Source organism: Excalfactoria chinensis, chromosome 16 (genome assembly GCF_039878825.1).
Source record: "Excalfactoria chinensis isolate bCotChi1 chromosome 16, bCotChi1.hap2, whole genome shotgun sequence".
Taxonomy (NCBI): domain Eukaryota; kingdom Metazoa; phylum Chordata; class Aves; order Galliformes; family Phasianidae; genus Excalfactoria; species Excalfactoria chinensis.
This window is the reverse complement of record NC_092840.1, coordinates 3,938,102-3,964,358: the sequence shown is the minus strand read 5'-3', so window position 1 is coordinate 3,964,358 and position 26,257 is coordinate 3,938,102. Positions and strand designations below refer to the sequence as shown.

Below are 26,257 nucleotides of genomic sequence, written 5' to 3'. Positions count from 1 at the left end.
TGGCACTGAACCATGAAGTTTCAGTAGTGAGAAAGAGGGTTGCAGCACATCCGAACTGGGAGGCTGCAGTAGCTGAATTCCTGGCATTCCTAAATTAATGTTTATTTACTGACAAGTCAGTCTGTTATTGAGGCCACGGGTCTTCTTCTGTAACTTGAGAGTTTCTGCTTTGTACAGTTCCAGATCATCTTATCAGAATGATTCCTAATTATGGTGGTGTTTTTTTCCCCCAATTTATGTCAGCTTTCTTCCCTCAGACTTTGGTAAGAAACAATTAGCCATGAGTACCTCCTTCAATCAGCAGTCCTTTCTTGATTTTAAGGATGATCCATGTACTTTCATCTACCCAGTGAAAACTTCCATGGAATGCATATGGGTATCCATTTAATTCTGGCTGAGAATGGAAGGCTGCTAATATTAATTGTAAGGCTCCATGATCTCAGCCGCAAGTGCCCTGTGTTAAAGGAAGTGGATGGTATCAGATTGATTTTTTAGACAGCACTACAAAGGAATGTTAGAAAAGCTTACAAAGAAAAACATATGTGGACTAAATAAAAACGTTAGAAGGAATAAGTAAGTGACTGACTTGCCAGCTACTCCTAATTTTGATGATTCTAAACATATTTTCTTGCTTTTTCAGATTTTTCTGCAAGGAACAGAAGCAAATCTCTTATATCTAGCATAAATGTACTGGTCTTCTATTACTGAAAATCCTCATCTTTTTGAACTGAAAAGACAAAGCAGAGGCTTTTCTTAAACATTTCTCACCTTCTTCCTAACATTGCCATGGTAAGAATGCCACATCTGACAGCACTGCTTCAGCAGAACAAGCACTGAAAACAAAGCATTAATCAGTGAGGAACCAGAGAGGGTTGCTTTTTTTTTTTGCCATCAGATTTTAAGTATCTTTGAAAGCCGTGTTGGTCAATTTACATTTTGTACATACTTAAAAGAATGGTACATTAAGATAAATGAACAAGTTGTCATGCCTTCCAGTGTTACAGTGGGTGACAGGCAAACTTAAGAGATCCACATATGCTTTACAGAACAGTACATCCATTTAAATAAGCTCATATAAAACTAACTCAACAGTGAAACACGATTTTAAACAGGTAAAATGAATGAGCTGTGAACACACTGCAGCTCCTATCAACACACTCTGTGATTCTACCACCTCGTGGCCAACACGACTTACTGCAGTTCTGCTTTATCTGCACGCTGATTGCCTTAACATGAGCAATGGAAGGTCGGAATCAAGGCGGGCAGGTGACATCAGCAAATACAGTCAGTGCACAGCTGTACTTTGCCCTTAGCTGATACATTAAAACATAGCAGCGTTAAAATACAGCCTGCAATAACTTGGCTGCTACCTCAACTTGCTTAAAATTGTGTGAGGATAAAGACCATCAGCAGCATTTCAATGGATGCGTTTCAGTTTAATTTCAGTCTCCTCCCATGAAAAGCACACACAAAACAAAGTTGAGAACTATTTAGTACTATTTACTTCTTGCCCATCATCAAACCTTTTCCCTTATTTTGCTTTAAATTTTAACTAAAAAAACCCAAAAACAACTAGTAAGTGTTTAAAAAGAGAATTTTAGAATAGTTTCTAAATGCCAACAAACCTATGCTTCTTTCTCTTCTTAAACTGGAGGTACAGTCTGTCCTAACAACCTGCAATATATCCACTGAAGCTGTTAATGTTTCAGCTGCACGCAGCTGAAAGCTGCTTTGTGAAGAAATTTCTTTCCAATACAGTAGAAACAGAAAGAATATAAACTCTCAGTGCAGTTTTGAAGGGTAATTTTTTGGCTAGTTTGCTCTTACGTTGTTTATATTGTACCTTTTCTTACAGAAAATGGAGAAGCTAGATTTTCTGACACAGCTCATGGGGGCTTGTTAACTCAGAAGACCTTCTCTAAAGCCACGTTTTACAAGTCCCTTTATGTTTTAAGTGTGATAAGGCTTATTAACAACACAACAAAGTATAAAAAAAAACACAACCCACAGCCACAACATCCCTTGGGAAAGAAAATAAAAGCCTTTTGGAAATGCTTCATTTCTGAACACATACGTCTACCTGAAGAAAAAAATGTAAATTGCAAAATTAACAGAAATTCTAGAAATCAATTCTCATCTTTCAAATCAGTCCCATGATTTCATCATTAGCAGAAATGTCTGCTGTTTTTTTCCAGCCCAAAATTACCAGCTTTGGGGAAAACATACTCAGCAGAAATAATTATTGGGTTACGTTAAATTACCTTTTTTTTTATTCCCTGATCCACATGCCTGCATGTTAGATTACGTTACATTAGAACTGAGCATTGTAACTGAGAGACTAAAGCGACAACCTGTAACAGTAACCAAAGCAAAAGCCATTTCTCATGGTTACACACCATACATCAGTAACTTAATATTAATATTAATTTCCTATATAAATAAAAATAAAAAAGTTGGGTAAAAGTAAATTGGCACAGTCATTATGGTATTGCTTTCCAGTTTCAACACTGCAAGGAGCAGCCACAGATTCTGAACACGGAAAGGAAAAGGTTTTGTCACCCAACCACCTGCTGTACTTTGCTTCTGCTGTTGGTTTGTGCCACTGCCTCAGATGCACCACACAACAGCTTGGAATGGGCAGGTGTGCAGCTAGCAGAAAAAGGATTGTTAAGGAACTACTATGTGGAAATGAGAACAAATACAGAAAACCAAAACCACAGAGTAGTTTACGGGTCTGCCTGACTCAGGTCAAAGGTTTTCAAGATTGTGACTAACTTTTACCTTCAAAAAAGGCAGAAATAAATATAAAAAATGCTAAGCCTTCAAGTTTTCTTGCCTTCGTTATCCCCTCCCCCCAAAAGCACCTCCTACAATAAACATTTTTTCTGTTTTCCAGATTCAGAAGTTGGAATGTAATGGAAATACATATAAGAGAGAAGGAATTTCTAGTTGTACATTACATTACAAAGAGGTTTGCTCCCAGACCTAAGAAGGGAGGGATACTAAGCAATATAAATTCTTATAAGGATCCTTACATAGCATGCAAAATGTTGATATACTCACAAAATTGGAATTGCTATTTTTTTTCCTTTTTGAATTTGTAACTTCACAGTACAATATTTTCTAATATTATGCAGCAGTCAAAATTCCATTGACTACAAAACCATTTCCCTTCTGGTATTATTATTTTTTTCTCTCCATTCGTTTGAAAGACTCCTTTGTTGGTATTTTTTTTAATATATATTTTTGTAACTGAGAGACTGCAGATCACCCATCAGAAAACATCTAATTCAGCATCACGGGGGTTGCTTTGTCTGTGGCATTTCTCCTCAAATGCTGTTGGCAATCCAACTACACCAATCAAGACCTGTCCTTCCCTCCCTTTCTCCATGCTGATTCCTCCCCTTGTCTTCATGCTGCACTTTTCTTCTTGCCTGGATGATGGATGGTTGCCACCAAGCGGATGCTTCATAACCGGGTAGGAAGCAAAGGGGGCTGGAGTTGTTAATGAAAATGGAGTAATTCCCACCTCTCCCAGGATGTTTGGCACATCTGCTTCATAGCCAGAACCCTTTGCTTTGGATGCCAGCAATTAGATTATGCTTTCAGTTCTCTAGACAAACACCACTGTCCTTTATGCCTGTGTAACCCCCATGGCTTTGACCACATTAGGCAGGAAGATACCAGCCTAGTATTTAGTGAGACCTGCTGTGCTGCTCCATGTGGCTCCACAGAAATCCCTTTACTACTCTTACTTAAAACAGGCTTGAAATTTCTGAAGAGTACACATGCATACTACTGGCTAGGTTGTCCATAAAGTACATTCTGACATATTTATCAAAGCATCTATCAGAAGACGACTCTCATAGAAGCAATGCACATACAAAGCCTCCAAAATTCAAATACATATCTATATATTAAAAAAAAGAAAGATGTTCTGATGAGAGTTAAGCAGCCAGGCAACCTGATAACCACTAATCATTTGTTTTGTCCACAGATGCTTCAAATACTTTTGTTAACATCTTTTCTTTGGAGTGCTGGGAATTAACAGCCTTCCCAACTAATTCTCATTAAGTTTGGCAGAGTCTAAGGAATTTAGCAATCCTCTCTGGATAATATTGCTCCTGCTTCTATATGCAAACAAACAACAAATCACAAAGTACTGACTCAAACCATCCCTGCCTCTCTTTAATTTGCTGTATTTATTTGTATTGAAAAATCATTGAGTCTGGGCCCTTCAACACCCCCACCCCAAAGAAATCCATGCCATCACAAGTGCAACATAGGCAAGAGCACGGCATCTCCTTGTATAAACATTTGCAGGAGAAGGGGTGGGCAAGACGAATAAAAAAGTTTGTGTTGTATGCAAAACTGTATCACTTCTTTAGAACCCTGTTCAAATCAGGACTTCAATTTCTGAGGAGGGTATCTTAGACCCCAGACCCTTCCCTTCTTTCCTCTTCTTGCAAAGCCATGCTATTTTTGTGGCCTAGAACAGTACTTTAAAAACAGCAGTTATTAAAGACACAGTTGTGATAGATTCTTTAACTCCCTCTCACCCAAAAAAGGGTACCCTACCAAGTGGTCCATTAGAAATCTTGATGTTTCTTTACGACAAATCCATAAAGCGAGGAATGCCTTTCATCACATTCCCAACAAGAGTAACAGCCACACTCAGTGGTGCATTTGTTCAAGTGTCTATTGCTCCTTCTAGTGGAGATTCTGCACAGCTCTATCTCCGCTTCCATCCTCATCCTCCTGATCAAAAGAAGGTATTTTTCTACCTTCTCTGCTTGCCACTGGTTAACAAACAGCAGAAGCACTGAGGGCCATCATTCCCCAGAAGAGGAATGGGCCAGAAATGTCTGAAGAATCAGAAGAACCACAAGTCTTCCTTTTGTCAAGAGTGGCAGATTTATGCCAAGAACAGGTTGGGTTTGTGGGTTTTTTTTTTTGCAGTCCTGTTGGCATCACAGACATCTACACCTCTGTGGAAAAGAGAATGCTTTGCCTCTTGCTGTCTGGGGTAGGGATGGTCTCTAGCTGCAGGAAGTACAGAAGGACTTGAACCTGGAAAGAGAAAGAAATGGGTAAAAATAAAGCCCTGTTAACTCACTGTCAGGCTGGCTGTTTTACAACTGGCAGACAACTGCACTGCTCTACAGTGGACTTTCTTTGCACTTACTATTTTAATACAGTCCATAATACCAGGAGGAATATTCAAAATTCCAATGCTTTGAAGGCACTTTTCACCTTCAAGGATAGCAAAGTGTTGACATTCCACTTTGCTGAAAAAATCTGATCTATGAATTGCTGTCACTCAGTGAAGGAAGTAGAAAACAGCAGGATGAGCTGATGCAGCCTCTAGGTTCCTCTAGCTGTCTGCACTGCCTTCAGAAGGCTGCAACAGCAAAAGAAATCTGAATCTAGCAAGGATTATTGAGCACTGTGGAAAAAACAGACAGTCCTTTTATCCTAGGCTGGCATTACAGCACTCAAAAAGCCTTGAGACAGCTCTCTGAAACCTTACTGAGCACAGAGAATGCAGCATGTGTGCATATCAACGTTTTTTCAAGCTCTATTACTACAGGTACAAACTGAACTGCCTGAAGAAACACAGTTCTATAAACAGTCTACAACATCTGCGCTGGGGGGTGAAAGTTGCTTATGTTTCTCAAAACTGCTATGAAAACAGAGGAGGAAAGCTGAACAAGGCCTTGTTAGATGACTACAGTTTCCAACTACTGCCTTTAAATGATTCAATACTACATTTCCAATTTTACCTGGGACATGACTTCTAGTGACCAGCTATCAGTCATTGTTATAGGTTGGGTTGGGTTGGCAGGGATTTTACTGTCCTTCTCTGAAGGTCTGAGCAGCGTTGGTCCAAAGACAGTCGCAAGATTATGCAGGGACATCTTATTAATGCTCTCCCTCTCAGCAACCCTACGAGAAGAAATGACAAGTCACATCTTTGATCTCTACAGTGACAGTCTCTGGTATGTACATATACTAATTAAAATACTGTGCATGTATTAAACAAGTTTATTGTGTTACTATCAAACACGCGGAAATATTTTTTCACAGTTGCAACCATATTGCAAAGACAGACAAGATCAGTAAGACCAGTCTGAACAAGGAGCTGACATCTTCAGTCAGAAGTGCAAAACTGGATTTTTTAAAGATAAGTTACGTTAGAAAGCAACACCCTTTGAGACAGTACTGACGAGTCCTTAAACACAAAGTTTCACAATTAATACTGAAACCTTCCCTGATGCAGGTGTGGTTTTGTGGAGATATCGCAGCAAGAATTTGCATTTGCACTAGATAAATCCTGAGACTTTTGTTACCCCTTTCGTTCAGTTCTGATCCTCTCAGTTTCGGTGAGAATGCAACTTGGGATTCAGTGCTTCACTAAATGAGCATGAAGAAGCAATAGTTACATGACGAGCACATCAAATCAACAAATGCTTCTTCATTTGCCTGATTCAGCCTGTGCTTGAGAAGAAGGCTCCTCTTTTCAAAATAACAACGCTTTATACATTGAATAAGTATCTAAAGGATCCAAACGTTACCTTTTTAAATGGTCCAAAAGGAAAAGGAATGTGACAAGGTTGGGTTCTGGAAGTGATAACAACAGATTCAACATACAGCTTTCCTTTGCAACGGGATCTGAAAGCGCTACAAGACAAAAAATAATAAAACATCATCAATTGACTGACTGTATAATGTCCCAAACCAACAAATATGGCTGGTCCTGAATGGACTATAGTTGCATCATAGTTTGGAAGGTCAGGCACACGTAGATGCTCCAGTGTCTGAAACCCTTTTCCCTCTAGCAGTTCACATGCTTGCAGATGTCAAATCATTAGGATGTTTTCCCCTTCATTAAATATAACAAGGTATATCCCCCTCCAAAGAGGACTTCCCTGGAAGACCGAATGCGCAAACAAAAAGCACAAACTCAACAAGTAGGCTGTCATTCAATCTTTGCTTGCCCTTCAGAAACCTGGACATTTTCAGCTTACAAAAAAGAACAGCATTTGCTCATCCTCAAACTTGCTGCAAGATGATGTCATTCCAAAGCTAATTTCTGAGATCCATTCCACTTCCCTTACAGTTTGTTCCAAGCTTCTGTTCAATGCTCTAAGTACTGTTCCGTATTGCTTTAGGAGCAGCCTCCTGCAGAAAAGCATCTTTAACACAGATCCAGGTCATCAAGAGTTATTTCTGCTGCTACCTACCGATGCCCTCTGCAAAGTTGGGGTACAGTTCATCTGTAAAGAGAGGCTCAGGCAGCTCTCGAAAGTACAGCTTCAATGTGCCTGCAATAGCATTAACATCCATCTCGCTCATCATCACTGACACATCTTTGTTATCTGAAAGAGGGAAGAGGGGAAGAAGGGTTAATAAATCGCTGGCCTTGCATTCAGTTTTTGTGTGCTTTGACTCCTCGTTTATCCACTGTCTTTGTCCAAACAGCTGAGTTTTCCTGTTTATATTTCTCTCAGTTAAATGACAACTGAGAAATGCTGCACAAATGGCTGCAGTTTCCAGCTTTATATCAACTAGAAGGAAGTTCACACTACCCACGGTTCCTTCTGCTCCATCAGCAACCTAGTCCTGATCTGGAAAAAGCCCTGCATGACTGCATTTATATGCATTTCAGCTTTTCCTTAATGCCCACATTGACTGTTCCAGCTCCCTGCCTCAAAACAGCTTAGAATAAGAGACTCAGGCTGTCCAACTCCTACTGACTGCAGCTGAAGTACACAGGCAATTCAAAGGCTCACATTTCAGTTTGGTTACTTTAAAGAACAACAGAACCACCTCCTTCCCTGAAAACAACCATCAACCAGCAGAGCCGGTGCTGGCTTAGCAGAAAATGGCATTTAATGTAAATGAAAAGAAGTTGTTTCTCAAAATATGAAACACTTTTATTTGCACTACTGAGCATTCACAAATCAATGCTTTTGGTAGCTTAGGGGGGCAGAAAGGGTAATACAAGAATGAAGAAATGCCACAAAAATAAAAAGAGCTCAAGAGGTCCTTTGGTTACCAGGTGGATGCTGAAAGTATGGCAGAAATTTCCTTTTCCATAGCACAGCAATCTGGAGGTGTTTAATCTGCTGGGTTTGGATCTCTTTGGGGGACATGTATGCCATTCCTTGAAATACAGCAGCACTAAGGAGCACTGTTCTGTACGAGATCAAGGAAGGCTTTAAAATACTGGTCAAAATTAACTGAATTTACAATCTGCACAGAGCAGTCAAGCCACAGAGTCAAGATAAGAGCCCTGACCATCTGCTAAACCACCTCTTCTTCCTATGCAACCACAGAATCGTTTCATTTATTTTTTGCTCTCTTCCTTCCACAAAACATTCTCAAACAATTCCAAGGATTCCTATTAATCTGGAGGCAGCAATGAGGAAAACTGCAGCTTCTAGTTGCTGCTTCCCCTGAGGAAGCGACCTGCCATGCACAGTCTTGGCAAGGCCTGCAAACCAGCCATGTCATGTCTGCTGGGAGGAATAACAGACGTTATTTGGTACAGGGATCTATTGCGTCGTATGTCTTGGGTCACATCTGTAGCTGAGGAATATGAATAAAACATGCAGCCAGGTTTAAAATGATTGTCCTTGAATGAGAATCTCTCCCTCTTAATGCTTCTCGGGGAATGTAAGATTAAAAATAGCACGGCCATCTGACAGGGAGCTCACACAGGTTCTCACAGTTAGGAGGAAAACATCAGGCACAAATACTTACTGACATCAAAGGCCGCTTTCAAAGCCTGGATATCAGTTGCGACCCCAGAGACGCGGTAGATGCCCACCTCCTCCATTCCACGGCGTTCTATCTCCTCCACGCACTGGCGCACTATGTAAGGCACCTTTGATCTCTCCCTCCTTAAGAAAGGAAAACAGAAGAGTTCAGTAGAGCTCATGCCCTTAATTTTTGCTACCCCAGCCAGACAGGCAGGCTAAAATCACCCTGCCATTTTACAGCAGCCCTGAGCACTAGAGCTTCTAACTGGCCCCTAGTGCCCCCTGTGTCCACAGCCCTGCAGAGATAATCAGAGCATTCCCAAACTACCCTTGGATACATAGCAATGCTGCTGCTTTCAAATTAATGCAGTTCCAAAGCGAGGAAACACTACGCTTCCCAAAGCATGTCACAGAACAAGCAGGTTTATTCTGGTAAACAATCTGTGACAAAAGATCAGGGGTTAAAATAACACAACAGAAATCCAAAGAACTTGAACATTTCTGGTTATGGAAAGGAAATAACACCCTTTAGTGGCTCTGGAACTTTGTGACCAAGCCAACTAACTGCAAAGTAAAAGGGCAAGGGGCATTTCCGGAGCTCTGAGAAGTGACGTGCTGGAAGTAGACACCCAAGGTTTCCAAGCCTGCTTGCATGTTGGTCTTTTACCCATGCAAAAACAAAGCTCACAAAATGTACATCATCTTTCTGCAACAACAACCATCTGCGCTGCTAACCGAGTGGAGCAGACTGTACTGAGAAACCCCTCAATGGGATTAAGACAGGTGCAACCCACTGGCTAATTGGCTTTCTCAAAAAGCAATAGGGAGAAATTCAACCCATCCACTCACTTGGTGACAATAGCGATCTTGACCCCAAACACCCCTGTCTGTTTCCGTGATGGCATCCTCTTCAGGCTGAACTCTCGACTGGTAAACTTCACTGACAGCTTCACTTCAACCTGAACAAAAGAGGGCAGATGTTATATTTCAAGCATTTTCTTCTCTTTTTTATTCTGCAACAAACAGCAAAGACATAAACCACATCAGAGGTGCGGAAGCAGTGCTGTTTGCTGTACTTACTCCATTCATTGAGATGACCGTGCGTTGCCAGTCTTTGTCCTGCAGTGTCTGTGGGTCCAGCTGAAAAACATGGAAATGACCCATGAGCCAAGAATAGACTTGGGCAAAGTCAGCTAGCCTGAAAGTCTTCTGAAAGTAAGCAAAGTTCCACCACTTTCAATGCATTCTTTCATTCCAAGGCTTCCCAAGTCTTGGGTAACAGGACACATACTGTGCCATTCTCCAAGCTGGGATGATGATGACAAACTCATTCATTTAGAAAATCCAGCAACATGTGAGCAGTGTCTGCTCAACAGCAAAGGAAACCTCAGCAAGGAAAATCAGTATTTGAAAGCGAAGAACCTCACATTCCATGGAAAGGGAAACTGCAGTTATTGCTGTAGAACATCAGGCACATCAACATCAGGCCAAATTTGTCCCGTCCTGCAGGGCTAAGAGTCAGAAAAGGGAAGGAGAGATTTCTGAAAACAGACTGATTCGAAACAGATCTCCTTCCTTCTCAAAGAGCTGCAAGTTCCAAGCTCATAAGTCAGAGAAGATCCCCTTTGTTCTCTAATTTCTTGCCTAAAAGAAGCTTTGAAATTAATTTTCAGAATTCAGAAGTAAGATCAGGAATTGGGAATCTCTGTGTCTGTGTACACAGGAAATCTCTTTGCTGGACATGCATGCCTGCTTGCACACTCTACTTCAGTTTGGGAAGCCTCCTCATAGTCTCAACAAGCCATGGCTGCTGAAGTGCAGTTCCTGCAAGAGCTGTTCCTCCCACGGTACCATAAAACCTTCCAAATGCATGGCAGAAAACAGATGCTGGAATCTGGTCTCAACTGGGTAAAGTGGACCGCAGTTTGCCACAGCTGTGTCTGGATGAGCGCAAAATTATTGTGCTGCAATAACAAGCCAGACTTGAGAACTTTATAGTTCTGGGATATGAAGCCGATGGATTCCAAGAAGGACAATGTTCTGCTGAATTCAAAAGACATAACGACCCTACTGTGAGATAAAGGAATAGAAATGGAATGTGATCTACACAGAGGTGGGTAACTTCCAACAAATGAAACCTGTGTCAGGATCCGACAGTGAAGGAGAAAGTCAGTTCAAAAGCCACAGCAAGCTGTCCCACTTGGAACTGGACATTACTTTTAATTTCATCTTGTGCACAGAGTCAGGAAGAACACCTGGAAGAACTCGCGCTGCTATTGCAAGAATTCAATAACCAGAATCAGGTTCTGAAGCAAAGCCTGAAGAAAAATCCCATTATCAGCTTTGCTTGATCTCTTCTGAGAACAGTTGTGAGGCTGGGGAGCAGCTGAATCAAATCCTCGAACATCACCCAGCAACTCCAATACTAACTGAAAGAGTCCAAAACCAGCTGATTTTGCAAACCCTTACCTCAAACTGGCAAAAGACAGAAAAGACCTTCCTGCACGAGGACTTCCATCAGCAACCTGCACCAGCAAAAGCAAACGGACTTCAGTGCCTCCTGAGGCAGCTTTGTGGCACTTGGCTCTGGAACACCTGAGCTCAGGGTAAGCCAGCTGCACCACACTCTGTGTTTTGAATTCACTGTTATCAGCAAAGAAAAAGACACTAGGGCTATTTCTGCAGTTCCTCCCTCTCACAAAACTCCATGTAAAAGCAGACTTCTCTGCCAGGCAGAAGTAAATGTTGGAACAGTGGCACCTACCACCTTATGGGAGATCTCACACACCACCATGCTCATGCTTCCAACCATCAATAAATGAGCCCAGTACTGCTGTCAGGCACACACACATGGCACTACCCCCAACCTCCTGCCCCACTCCCTGAAAAAGAACAAGCTGAGAGAAGTTTCTCCCTGCTTACTCACACTGCAGAGGCCCCAAGAAGGAACAGATGAGCAAGTCAGGCCAACCTTGTCTCTGCGCACCTTGTTACGGATGTGATCCCACAGCGGGGTGCTGCCAGCACACACACGCTTAACTGCTGAATTGGACTGGTTCTTGTAGGTGCAATCGCGGCAAAAACTCCTGAAGACCCCTTGTAAGGAAAAGTCAGTAACTAACAGCTCCCACATTCTGAGACTGCAGAAAGGATTGGGAGGCTGATGTGCAGAAGTGCTTTGCTGAAGCACTACAGCAAGCCCAAATAACAGACTGTCTGCCAAGAGGGTTTGCTTTTAACTCTGGCGGAACAGATCCACCCCCGCCTGTGTGCCTGGCCAAGGTCCCTACAAGTTGGCTGGAACCTAAGCTGTTCTCCCCTGAATTTCCGTAATGGAAGTTTGGTTTCTATCAAACTGCATTATTTCCCAGAATCGAGAGGAAACCATTTTTGAAGTGTCTGGTTTCCTATGAACAAGCAACCACGCTCAGTATTCCTGAAAACCTGACATTCAGCTGCCTACAAAGTTATCAGGAGGGAGCTGATGGTAGAGGCTGCCACAGCTAATCCTCCACGTTGGAAACTGCTTCTGTCTGCTGGTAGAATGGCATTACTGAGGGTGTTATTTGTATCAGAGACTAGCTAGAATAGCAGGGAAAAGAGGGTTTTGAATATGTGCAAAACAGTTAAAGGAGAATTCTAGCATGGCCCAGTTCATTTAAGCTAGCAGGTATTACCAGTTCTGCTTAGGTTATGGCTACAGAACTCCTACCACTGTGCAAAACAAAAGCAAGTAAACAGACATTAAAAAAGATGAGTGGAAGTCCTGCTCTGTCTCCCCTGTGAATGCCATACAGGAAGAACCAGCAAAAGCAGTGCTCTGGACTTGGGAGCTCACAGGGATTCTTCTTTGCTGGGTAACAATGGGGACTGAGCAAGGACTGCTGGTGCACCAATTGCTGCCTATGCTCCTCTGTCTCTGAGCTCTGCTGCAGGGCTGGAGGGACCCCGTGCTCCCCACCTGCTGTTTGATCGCTGGTAGAGAACAGCTTGTTCTGAATGGAAGCAGGCGGGGCTGACCTGAGCCAACCCTGCATAAATCAATGGCTACAACAATAAAGAATGAACACAAGGTGCTTTTTAAGTAACCCAAGGTGCTTTTTTAGTAACAAAGTCAAGCAGATAAAAACTAATAAAAGAACAAAGCTTGAATAAGTTCTCAGCAGTACTGAATGAAGCAGCAAGTTAGGTTTAACAGTCTGACAAAATCACAGTAGGAAATAATAGCATCAACGGGAAGCAGAAAACATCATTTATGCCTTGAGCGAGCTTTTAGTCCCAGACTAGAGCGGATCAACCTTCTGAGACCAGTGAGAGCAGCACAGGGAAAGGGCATCAGGAGCAGGCAGGTTACAAAGCAGACTGATGACAAAGAGTTAGTGAATGTGATGCTCCAGCACAGATTGCAGCCTGTGACAAATGGGGTCATTCTTTTGGCCTGATTTGGAGATCAGTGGCCTGGAAGAAGGAGCACTGAGTAGAATGTAATCTACACAGAGACGGCCAAAAGGAGACTGCTCTGAGAGAGCACAGAGCCCCTGAGTCGCCAGCCCACAGAGCACTGAGGCACTATGAAATGGCCGCCTCTGCCTTGAGGTGACAATGAAACGTACTGCACCTCTAAACATTTCCTTCACAAGTTACCTGGTTTGAGTGACAAAAGGACCCGTCTCATCCGCCACCAAAAGCAGGAAAGATTGTGCTGGTTATCCACGCAAACAGGACAGACCTGCTAAGAGCCCTATGGGCTTGTTTGCACAGCCCCCACTGGAAGTGTGTGCTGCACAGGAAAACATAAACAAACTGGGCTGTGCTCCCCCAGCACCTCCAGGTCTCTTGTGGCCCACTTTTTTGGCATTGGCAAACTACAGCCCTAAATTCACTAACGAATCAAGCAAATGCCTCTCTGAATCCTGCACAAAACACAATAGAACAAAGCAGCTCGGCACCGCAGGGATTTCTGAGTGCAAGGTTCTAGTGCTCTTAGCAAATTAGCAATGAATTAAGGCACACAATTAGTGTACAGAAGCCAGCAGAGGCTGAGCATGCAGAACACAAAGCGGCAGGGACCAGGAGAAAGGCGAATGGAGGACACTGGTCAATAGCAAATGCAAGGCAGGCACTAAGCTGACTGTGCTTTGTTTTAAGAGATCACCACAGTTTGCTGATTTTTGTCCACCAGGAGAGAAAAGAAAACATACAGAAAGTGGAAAAAACAAAGAAGCATCAGCAGAAGTGAAATGTCTGGGAACAATGACTGAGGAAACCCTAGCACACTCATGTGTGCTTTATGTTATTTATTTACATTACTTCCTCCCTTTATTAAATCTCCCTGGCAACTTCACACTCAATCATTTTTTAAGCGTAACTGATGTGTCATACATGTTATCAAAGTCTCACTGCTGCTGGAAACTCACAGTCCAGCCCATAACCCCATTCTTCTCCAAGCTCCCCGCTGACATGTTAATCTTTGTCGCCATCCCCCCTTAGACGTGACCCGTTGCCTTTTTCATTTCCACCCTGTTTTCATTGCTGGGGTACTGTTCTGCATGAGAAAACTGTTTAAAGGAATCCAAGCATGCACAAGGTTTTCTGAGTTGGCACTTGGGAGGCACTGCATATGACAACCTGTTTTGCATGGAAAACAAACCTCGGTGTCTGTGAAACAGCCATGTGTGCTGCTATGAGACATCCCAGATAATTAAGCAGATAAGAGTGATCATTCTGTACGGCAACAGAGGAATGATGGTGCGCTGCTACCACTTAATGACTGCTGTAAGGTCACATCCTCCCTGATTTTCCTGCTTTGAGGGAGAAGTAAACAGTTTGCTTCAGCAGAGCTGATCACGCAGTAAAAAAACCCAACAAATGAAGCGGTGTATCTAGGAGGCACCAGCTGGAGGAGATGGATCACAGGATGAAGCATCAGTTTGCTCAGGCAGTCTGTTCCCAAGGCTGAGGCCAGTACTGCTGATACATGTGCTCGCTTGTCTGCACAGCCTCAAGACCAAAAACTACACTCAAAATGTGTAAAAATGCAGCTACACTCAAAATGTGGGGAAGCATTTGCCACAAGAAGTATAAACCTCAAAGAGCAAAAGCGCCATCCAAGTGCCAAAGACAGATCGCGAGGTAACAGGAAGAAAAAGTAGCTCAAAATGCGAGACAAAATGAGCTGGAAGCTGAGCTCAGCCTCATGCACCCAGCTGCAAAATACATCCCCAAACTCCTCACCAACCTCAGATTTACAGTGGCACCTTCTCTCTGCATTTCTCGGTACCTAAGGCATAACAGAAGCCCCCACCCCATGTGTACATCCAGCGCTGTCACTCCCAGGTCTCATGGGGATTTCAATATCTACCTGTACGGGAGCTGGTCCCATATTAAAACCTTGCAGTTTTACTTTTGAGAGAGAAAATTTGCAAGCCACAAAGCTCTCGCTCATGGCTATAAAAGCAGGTAAATAAAATATTCCATAGGAAGAGAAAATATGAGCAATGGGAGCTATTAAAGTCACTGCCCATTCCTGAAAGCTTGTGATCACATGGACCAATTTCCAGTCTTCCTTCCTCCTGTGCCCTTATGCAATGGAGAGGTTTAATAAACATTTCATAGCCCAAACAGTCCTCATCTCCCTGATTCATTGTCTTCCTCTCTGCAGCACTGAGAATGTGGTGAGTCAGAAATCCCAGCAGGGGGAAGCTGCAGATTTACAATAATACATACATGGCTCGAGAACACATTACCATTTAACCAACACCAAACTGTCCCTGTTTTTATCAGCTAGAGGATGCAGACACGACTCCTGACCTTCCCAGACTTCTTAACTATGGGGAATTATGGAAAAAAAAACCTCACCCATCTTCATAGACATTGCCCTTAGAAAAACAACAGACTTTGAATAATAATGACAACAACAGCAAGACCTGCACAGACCAGAAACTCCAAAGTAAACAAAACCTCTGAAAGAATGTAAAACCAATGATTGGGAAAAAAATGCTGACAGCATGAACACAGCAACCTGTGTTCATAGTACAACCTGTTAATAGAGAGAAATCCTGGGAGGTTGGATTTAAAATTAGAACAAGATAAAAACCCTTTAATAATTCTTATCAACCACAAATCTCAGCAGACTAAGTCATAAGGACTTAAGTTTGCTGTTGCTCAATAGCGTTAACAAGCCGTGTGATGAAACAGAAATCACTGAGAATTGAGGATGTTCAGAAAGGTCACAAAGAGGCCTTAAAAACTGCAATGGGAATTGATGGAAAATGAGAGCCCTTGTGTTTGTTTTCTGTGATAAAACACAGCACAATTTCATGTATTAGCCAAAACATTTCTATTGAGCTTTTTTATGCTTTCCAAGCTGTTTAGATTTCCCTAAAAGAATCAAGTGACCGAATCCAAGTGGCGCCAACAAGTATTTATACTTATTAAACTTCATGCAAGATGTTTTAATACAGCATACACATACAGTGCATAAACACACACACTCCTGTGGGGGAAAAAAAAGGTAAAAAAAAACCAACAATTTAATCTTATGCATTTTTTTATCTACGTAACACATTTGAAGACTTGAGAAGGTCAGTGATTGCAGAGTTCTCCAATGAGAGCACAAATCTCCAGGGCATTTCAGGGCTGAAAACTTGTTCTTTTGTAGTTGCTCAGCTCCACAGAAAATCAGCCTTTGTCAGCAGAAGGGACACACAGATCTCTGCTTGACCTGAGAGTCACCTTCTACTAGTATTTATTGATTTCTATGTACATCTTCCAAACACCCACCATGCATTTGGTGACAAAGCTTTCCCTGAAAATAGTATGAGAGCTTCAGGGCTCATCAAACTTATTTAGACAGCAAACCCTTCTAGAGTAACAGTGAGACATGATCCTGCAAGCTGCCCACAATCAGAGCTGCTTCTGAAATGCCACCGATGGCCTTGGCCTGTGTGATTAGCACTCACATCCTGGAGAAAGCAGTCATCCAAGGAGTGGCAAAGACCTAAAGGTAAGCAAAGGTGAACCAACACTATTTTTCTGCACACCAGAAAGGAAAAGCTACCTGGGCAGGGTACAACACCCAAGTCCAATGTAAAGAATGTGCCCTCAGAGCAAATGCTTAAACAACCCCCTAAAGCTGTACACAGATGGTGCAACAATCCGGAGGAAGCGTAGGAACACGCGTTCACCATGACAGCACCCACTGAGGAGCCTGATTTCTCTTGCATGGAGCTTTAGCCCTTTATCACACAGCAGCTCCTGGAGAGCAGCACCCCGCCTGCAATCATCCCCTTCCCTATTATGTTTGCTACACAAAGTGCCCACACTGATTTACAGTGGTGGATGAGTTCAAAAAATCCATTTATCTCAGATGCAGTCTGTTGTCATGGGCACTAAACTTTGGACATGGCGGTTATCAGGACAATAACCCTGTCCTCCAAAGCCTTGCTAGCACATCAATAAACTTCCAGCATACAGAGAAAGAGGGAAGGTAGTGTTCTTCTGTACAGTATTTTCACTGCTTCCTCTTTTATATCAACAGTCCCCAGGGCTCACTGCAGCCTCTGTATACTCTGCTGGAAGTGCTGAAGTTAACAGAGCAATTAAGAGACCAAAACTTATTTTTTCCTGAAAATAATACACATTTTTTAATAAGGGCGCTGACATAAGCGAAGGGGGCAAGGTAAGAGGAAAAAGGCTGCTGGTTTCCCATCTGTGAATCTCACTGTATTTCTCACTGTCTGGAGGAAAACTCCTGCTGTTGAAACAAACAGAAGGCAGGAAAAAACTGTCTGGGATGCTCCAGGATTTAAAAAACCCGTCATGTTTGTCAGTAATGGTATCAGGAACAAGTTAAGTGCAGTCTTACCTGGATCTGTCCTTTTCCCATTATGCGATCTGTGCTCTCTCCATCCTCTTTGGTGAGCTTCATTTTGTTGTAGCACTTTTCATAGCACAAAATCCGCAGAGTTTGTGAGCCTTCCAACTCAATCTCAAACTCCTGCAAGAGCACCAGAAAAGGACAGAGCAATGAGTACACCACAGCAGGACTTTCAGTCTCCTAATAATCAGGATATTATCCTTAAAACTCTTCAGGAAGGATCACTTCAGGTCTGGCAAAGATCTGAAACTGGAGCTGTATTTTGTATACATGATGTGGCCAAATTAGAGACTAAGACAGCTGGGTCCTTTGCCAGGTTTCACTGACATGCAGCAAAGCATCATTTAAAGAAACAGACTCACCTACATTCCTCTAATTTTGCTCTCCAGCAAATTTGCAAGCTGGCATATGTCTAATTCTTCTCACAACAAATAAAAACACCTCCAAAAAGATTCTCCTTCAATATATTTTCACTGATGTCTTATTAAAAAATAATAATAATCAGGCATTTCTGTTTTAAGTGATGAGGGGCTGGAAAATGCAAGATTCATTTTGTACTGACAAGATTTATTTAACTCCATCCAGACCAAGAGAAAAATCTGTGAGGAGGAATTAGAGCCAGGTGGATCTGCCATCAATGTGATTGCTGAAAGGCAGCACATGCTGCACAAACCCAAAGCGACCAGAATGGGCTTCAGACAAAATGTTCTTTCATTTGCAGTTTTTCTACCCATCATGCACTGATGGCAGATGGAAAACACCACATCAAGAACGACCCAACCTACCTCATTCCAGTTGGGCTCCGTGGTGTCTCTGTATACTCTGGTTTTGGCCTTGTTCACGAAATACCCGAAAGAATCGACCTCTAATGTGCAATACAAATCTGAGAAAGGGGAAACAGACTCAGAAACTTCATAAAAATGTCCAGAACCTCCTACCTTACATTAAACACCTTTAGGATGTTTCTTCATTTATACCTTCTCTGTATTAGTACCAGCAACACTGAACAATGCAAATTTTGTTAACTAGACCAGAACTTGCTCTTATGAAGCTGAATTACCAGCACAGAGGTATAAATAACCTCAGCACAGACGAGCCTTTTACCTTTATCAAGAGTCTGGTGTGCTATTAACTAGTATTTCCCACATCAAGACACAAGGAGCAGAAGGTTTACACCAATGAGGAATGAAACTTCCCTAGGTAGACACCAGATCCCATCAGCACATCAGAGCTGATTTCACTGGCAACAGCATCTGCATAACATCCCTCCGAGACTAGCTTAGGGCCGAGTCATCAAAACCTCATTATCTCCACAGTGTTTAATTATGTGGTATCTAGTGTTTTTGAAAAACTAGTAATGAACTGCAAACACTGCCCCTATTTTTATGTTTTAAGTTATGTTAGCCAATACCAGCACTCTAAATTGATACCCATGTCCCAGTTTCACTTCCAGTTCCCCGAATCACCACTCCTCCTCATCATCATCCCAGATGCCACAGTCCTAAATCAATCCGCACCCAGCTGTCAACCACACCATCATCACCCCCTGCTATCTAACATCCCCCAACATCTCTGCGTTACAGAACTACAACTCACTTGAGCTTTGCTTGAATCCTGCAGCAGAGTGGACAATGACATTCAGGAATCCATAGAGACCTGGAGATTCATCATCTATACAACAAAGCAAAGCAATGCTGTTAAATTCACAAAGAAGCCAAGATTGAAAGACAGAGTGATGAGTTAATTTTACAGGTTATGTCCCTAAAATGGGCATAGCAGGAACATGTATTTTAGCCATTTATAACTTCTGGGAATTTGGGGCTTTTACAACGCCACTGCTAGGGTCAGTAAGACAGCATGGAAGAAATACAAAGGACAGAAGTAGAATACAGACACAAAGCCTATACCAGTAGGCTAAAAAGCGACATAGGAGGGTCTCTGATGCAGTGTCCTAGATTTGGAACTCATCACCAGATTGAAGCTGTACCAGAAAGAAATACTATGAGTAGCTCTAGGGGAAATACACAAAGGCAGGCAGAGATAGGTTGTCACTGCAGCTATACCATATGAAAGCATAAATTGTACATCTTACCTTCCTTATTGATAGTGAGGGGAATGTTGTGGACGGTCTGGAGTTTCACACAGGAATTTGTCAGCATCTGGAGTTCCACTGATGTGAGCGAGAAGCTTTTAAAGCCTGCCACAGAAATCCAAAGGAGGAGCAATTAAAATTCAAAGCAAAGGCTGCATGCATGCTCTCTCATTCTGGGCATACACAGCTGCTCCATGGGCAACACTTAGCAACAGTACCATAGCATTTAGGTCTGTATTACTGCCACAGCCTCTCTCTGTTTAGGGTATGTTCAATTACTCCAAATTTAGAGTAAAATGTCCCAAAATGGTTCACTGTAATCAAGGGGCACCCACATTCTTGCAAAGCCAAAACACACCCATGCCAAAATAAAGCCTATTTGATCAAAGGGTGCAGTTGTTTCCTCTGCCTGGAACTACACATCTCTACCTGTAGGGTAAATGAGAGAAGCTTCTCTCACACATTCCCTGCATGATATGGGAAACAAAATTCCTACAGACAATGCTCAGATGTGCAGAGACAGAAGACGTTCAAATTCTAATATGAATTCCAATGTGTGGTTCTCTTCTCTGAAGAAACCCTGCCTCATGGAGGGGGGCCCCACATCTTATCTGGATTCAATTTCTTAGATCACACCATTTGTACCAATAGCCAGATGAGGGTCACTCACATTTCTTCTGCTGCTCCCGGATGTTCTCCCTCCATTCTGCCCTTTCATAGTCTGATGAAATGAGGAACGTGTAACTCTATCCAAGAAAAAAAACAACAGATGAACATGGTGAATACATTAGTCTGACCCACCATTGAGAGCTGGTCTGCCTCCAGTATTTCCTCCAGCAGAAATTCTGGGATATACTGCTCTGCTGGTACATTGCCCTGTATCACAGCTTTGTCAATGACAGGCAGGACTCTGGCAGGACTCACAGGGCTCTGCTCTGCAAACAGCAGCTGTGGCCCCTGGCAGCATGAGGTCCCGTGATAGCTCTGCACAATTCCTTACAGCACTTGCACCATGAAACCCAAGAGCTTCCATGACAGGCCGAGACACTGATGCAAGCTGAGGAAGCAGTGACCAGCTTCTGAATTTTGACTGGTTAGTAACAGGATCTTATGACAGTCCTTTGCACTGTGTGCACTAAGGCCACAGTGATAAGTTCCTGTACTGTCAGAGCAGGTGATACCTCTGGCACACTGAGAGTCCTGCAGAGCTAAAGGGAGATCATTCTCAGCATCAGTGGTACCAAGTGATCTTGAGAAGTGCAGCACACAGCTCTGAGGAGGCAGCCCTGAATGTACTAAGCCTTGAACTGAAGGGGAGACCAAAAAAGGAGTAACTGCAGAGCTTTTTCTTAGGTGAAGAGGGCATTTCCTATTGCTCTGACAGGACCTGTCCAATCACAGACAGTTGCTGAGCTTATAGATTCATATAAATAAATAGATTTTATATATATATATATATATAATTACACATATGCATATATATATATGTATATGTGTAATTTATTATATATATATATATATATAATTTACTTATTCATTATGCCAATGTCACATTCAAATTAGTCATGGCCTTCCAAGACATTACCATAACCTTCAGTGTAGATAGAGTTAGGTGTCTGCTCCTTGGAAAGTGTTTTCAGGCCAGACAGAAGAAAACAGGATCACCTTATACTACTCACATGCAAACACACAGAACCCTTTAGAATCTTTCTGGTACACAAAGCCTGAGACAGACCAAAACAGCCACTCACCTTGCCATTGCGATTGTGCACCCGGAAAGCCATGCTGGGAGACATCAGCAGCAGGAGCGATTCCTGTTCTGAGAGCTTCTTTTTCAACCTCTCAATGACCTTGCTGCCCTTATTCGCCCTCTGAACGGTGGGGGAGAAAGGGAGACAGAGGACACGTACATCATTCTCCTACACTTGCTCCCATTTACACCAACGCACAGACATGCAGTCCCTTCCCTCTAAAGGAAACGAGGATCAAACTCCGACAGTCAGATGCCAGACTTTCCACATATTGGTATGCTACACTCCCAGCCTTTCTCACATCTATTACATAAGAGCTCCATTTTCAACATAAATGCCTGGAAATAATCACAAGCAGATCCATGTAAGCAGAGAAGCAATACAGCATCTTTTGTTGTTTCGGCCTCCTTCAGAGGAGGCCATCATACAAGCAGTGCACCAGGATGAGCAATGATGGGCTGTGCAACATCCTTAGATATCACTGATAACTGAGCTGCACCACAGATCTCTGCTGAACAGCCTGTTTTAGCAGGATTCTCCATTCTGAGCAGCTCTGGGAATGTTGCTTCTATCAGCATTTCAGCAGTTATTGAGTCTGTTCTGTATGTGGGATGGAATGCTCAACAGGTTTTGTTTTTTTACCTTTTCACGCTGGATATCATTCTTGATTTGTGATATCTTGATCTTCATGGCATCCAGTTCCTCATCAGGTACCAGTGGGATGTTGGGCACTGCCTCAGACTCATCCACCATTTGGAAACTAAGGTCAGTGAGTGGGATGTACCATTTGCAGTCGTACTGCTGGCTCTTTCTGAAAGACAGAAGGTCCAAACCTTTATTGCTTACTGGTGCTTGGTAAACACTCACTCCCTCTTCCTACAGGTCTTTCTTCATTAGATTAGATTAGATTATCCTCATAAGATATAGATTCTTTATGACTTCCACATCAAAAATATATCTGGTAAAAGGCTGCTTTCCAGTTAGAAAGCCAAGAAGGGCCAATTGCCAGCACAGTGCACAACAAAATAGACTGTTTTGTTACCTAGTTCCTTCTGCCCTTAAGAAAACCCACAAAAATCTTTTGCACACCCTTTTAATCCTCTGCTTTGCTTCTTCAAAGCCTCCATAGAGGTAGAGTTTGAAAGCAAAGCCACATGTATGAATGGTTGGCAGCCTGTGGTCTAAGCTCAGGTCTCTCCTGCCTGAGCTGGGATGGTCAAGTGTTACAGCACAAACATCGGTGTAACCCAACCAAAAGAAAACTACACCTTGTGACAGCCATTCCACAGTGCTCTCACCAGAATACCCTGTCCATGTTCTTTTAACGTTCCGTGCTATTTACTCTCTTTTTCACCCTGGAAGTGCATGCCTCAAAAAGGGCATCAGCAACTTGAGAAGAGAAAGGAGAGGAGTTTCTCAGAGCCACAGTCTGCTATGATGGACAGGACATCCCTGTTGATCACACTTTCTCCAACTACATTTTATAGATTCCAGTTACCCAGGACTGGAGTATTCATATTCATCTGTTGTTGGCTGAACTCAGGACTCTGCTGAAGCTGAGACGCAAAACACACAGACCAGAAGGGAAACCTCACCCTCCAATCTGCTTCTTGAGCTTGGCACACAGGAACAGATCAGTAAAAAGAAAGACGTGACGTAGTTTGCGAGCCCCCTCAACGAGCTCCACCATGAAACTGTCCTTCAGCAGCTGCCGGTGCTGGTGAAAAACAGAGAAAATGTTTCAGTTAGTGAAGAAAGGACCCCAGATAAAGCACTGAGCCTCCCTCAGCAACACACTCCTTATACCTGACTCCTACCAGAGCCAATTCAATAAATTGTTCCCATTCAGGAAAAAAAAAGGCCATTCTATGCTCCTTGCTGTGAGCTCCGCTCCCTGCTGCTGCCTTCTCTCTCAAGGGCAAAAATGGCTTTATTCATCAGGTGCCAACTCAGGGCTGAGGTTTATTTCCATCACCTGCCTCTGAGACCAAGTGTTACTTATGGTGAGTCATTGCCCAGCTTTAAGTACCCAAGGGCCATCATCACAGCATCCCCCTTTCACACCAGCAGAGAGCAGCAAACACCACTTTTCTGTCCAGACATCCCCCATTATTTACCTACTGAATTCAGCTCAAGTTACCTCCACTTTGCATTTGCCAGATACAAAATGTGTATCTAGCAAATTTCTCTGTAGTTCCTTACCTGTTTGTGTTTAAACAGGATCATCTGGATATGCCCCCACCCCACACCTATTAAAAGCTTTAAAAGCTTTTTTTTCCTCCTAAATAATTAATAAAACAAATCAAATATTCCCCAAACCCAGAAGATACAGATAAATTGCATAACCTTGATGCCTTTATTCCTATTTCTAGTTCCCAGGAGACTTAAAACCTCCTAAATAACAGGCATACATTGGAGGGCAAAAGCATCTTTTCCCTTCTTCCCCTACAGGGACTCCATATCTGACAGACAAAAAGGCTGAAGCAGTGGCACTAAGATTGGTCTGTGCTGTCACCAGTGACAAACACAGGAGTTTCAAGCCCTCCACTATGCCCAGGCCTTCTGTTCTGATGTCAGAATCAATAGGAGTCCGAGTGCACATCACGCTGAATAGAAACCTCCCAATGATTTTCCAAAGGAAGCCAAGGGTATGTCACTTAGACCAATTTTATTCCCACAAATAAGTCTAACTGTCAGTGTTAGTTTGCCTCACAGCCAGTCCAAGCAGCCACCATCAGCTTCTGCACACAGGCTTCCTAAGATGCTTTTTCCTCACCCACAGTACTTTTACTTGTTACTCCAGCTAAGAGGGTGGCCTGCTGACACCAATGAGTGACGTTACACACTGTACATGCCAAGACAGCACCATGGTTGGAGAAAGGAGAGATCAGCTCACACTGCTCAGCACTAACCAACAACATCCCCTTCTGCTCTGTCACTGTCAGCCCCCTCCAGGCCCACGCACGACTTGTCAGTAGGACAAGCATCTCTGCAGGAAACTCATATGCAAAATCTGTCCTTTGCCAAGAGGCAGTCCTGCTCAGCTGTGCAGCAGTGTGCAATAGGAAAGCGTTTAGCCTCAGCAAGGTCAAGACATTCAAACCAGAACTGATGCCTCAGTTTCTCAGGGTTGTGTCTCATGGGTTTTACTTGCTGCATGACTTAACAAGCCTTCAGCATGTTTACTGCAGAGGGTGTGGGAGTGCAAACCCCCGCAATTCCTTCTCCTTCCTCCCACCATCCCTCCCATCCTGGTTCTCCAAAATGAAAACAAACCACATCAGCCCCAACCCCAGCAGGCAGCACAGCAGGAAACACACGGGAGAGAAATGTCCTTGCAGTCACAGTTCTTGTTTCTAGTCTGCTCTAAACTTCCTGACACAGACTGAGACTGCATTTTCCTGCAGCCACAAGCTGCTGAAGCACAGACAGTATTTCAGCATCTCACCTCGGGACTGCCTGCCACTACACAAAGGCCCCAAGAGTCAGTGGGGAGAAGCAAAAGCTGCACCTTTCCCAAAGTGCCAGGCAGGAAACTACAATACTATTATTATATAATAAATAAGAAGAAAGAGGCATGTTGGTAGTAGCAAAACCACTCTTCACAGCTGCAAAGAATTTCTTTTGGAAGCAATAATGAAGCAGAGAAAGAGATTTTGTGAACAAGTCCCAAACCTGATCTTGGGCTGCTAGATCTGATGCATATTAATTATGCTGCAACTCAGCTCAGCTCCTTTGGGGCAATGAGAATTGCTTCCTGTTGCCTGCCCAACCTCTGCTCGTTGTTTGCCTAAACCACAGTAATTTGAAGGTAAATTTCCTTCAGTGATGGGAAGCCCATGCAGAGGGAACAGTAACTGCAGGCCTTAGTGCCAAGCCTCCACAAAGAAGAGTCCAACAGCAAATCCTGCAGCAGGGCTCCACACAGCCTTCCTGGTCCACTTGGTGATCCCTCTTTCTGCCTTCTAAATTTGCACTTCATTGCACAGCCTTTGGCTGCTGTCATCCAGGCAGACTTTCTCCAAGCAGTCATGCTCTCTGTCCCACATCTCCCTAAAATCCAAGCAGAAAGCTCAGCTACATGATACCAAATCAGGGGTGTGATTCAAAAGCCTTTGTACTTCCCACCTGGGACCAAGGTACTACTTGTTTGCACTGAGTTTATTTTGGCTGGCACTCTGAGGTATGAATATTGAGATCAACAAGACATAGGACTTCCATGAGGCAGCAAAAGTTTTTGGCAGCAGGTTATCTCAGAAATAGAGCTGCGTGGAAAGAAGACAAGGGTATATTTCCTAAGCTTGCTTGGAACAGAAGTAAAGAGGTGAAAGGGATGTATGCTAGTCAGCCACTCGGGAAAACACTAAGCTTCCCAGAGCTGTCATTCTTCATTTATTCTCACTCAGGGGGAAAGTTTCCCCTTTGGAGCAAAGGTATACTGCCACAATGAGCAACCAAGGATCTAATGAGGAGAGGAGAAAGAGTTTGTGGGTCAAGTCAGGAAAGGTGTCCTCACAAGGGTGTGGAGCTTCATATTAGGTCTAACTACCAGCTTCTCTGGGAAAACAGGACTTTCATTAGGCCTGGCCACAACAAGCGTGCACCAGGCTGCTCAGCATCAGTGGAGCCACAGAGGAGCACTCCCAGCAAAGGGTCACATCCTTTGTTGCAAATGAGTCAACTTGCCAGGAGGGTTCAGCAGGTCTGAGAGAAACAATCCATCACGTTCCAGAGGCTTTTGCTATGCTCCTATATTGGTTCAATACAAGCC

The 26,257-nt window shown here is 43.1% G+C and overlaps 1 protein-coding gene across 3 annotated transcripts in view; it reads right to left on the bottom strand.

The window, feature by feature from the left end:
• Positions 1–3,094: 3,094 nt before the first annotated feature.
• Positions 3,095–26,257, bottom strand: part of BCR (BCR activator of RhoGEF and GTPase) — an 87,206-nt gene continuing 64,043 nt past the window's right edge. For all 3 annotated transcript variants that reach the window (XM_072350629.1, XM_072350630.1, XM_072350628.1), the window contains exons 10-24: positions 23,082–23,203; positions 22,129–22,297; positions 21,487–21,606; positions 20,406–20,481; positions 19,736–19,840; positions 19,240–19,314; positions 18,429–18,526; positions 17,632–17,763; positions 9,846–9,905; positions 9,615–9,724; positions 8,767–8,906; positions 7,245–7,379; positions 6,576–6,681; positions 5,784–5,946; positions 3,095–5,070 (exon numbers count right to left, since the gene is read on the bottom strand). In XM_072350629.1, coding sequence (XP_072206730.1) covers positions 4,981–5,070; positions 5,784–5,946; positions 6,576–6,681; positions 7,245–7,379; positions 8,767–8,906; positions 9,615–9,724; positions 9,846–9,905; positions 17,632–17,763; positions 18,429–18,526; positions 19,240–19,314; positions 19,736–19,840; positions 20,406–20,481; positions 21,487–21,606; positions 22,129–22,297; positions 23,082–23,203 — 1,701 coding nt within the window. In that variant the 3' untranslated portion in view covers positions 3,095–4,980. The remainder of the gene's footprint in view (positions 5,071–5,783; positions 5,947–6,575; positions 6,682–7,244; positions 7,380–8,766; positions 8,907–9,614; positions 9,725–9,845; positions 9,906–17,631; positions 17,764–18,428; positions 18,527–19,239; positions 19,315–19,735; positions 19,841–20,405; positions 20,482–21,486; positions 21,607–22,128; positions 22,298–23,081; positions 23,204–26,257) is intronic.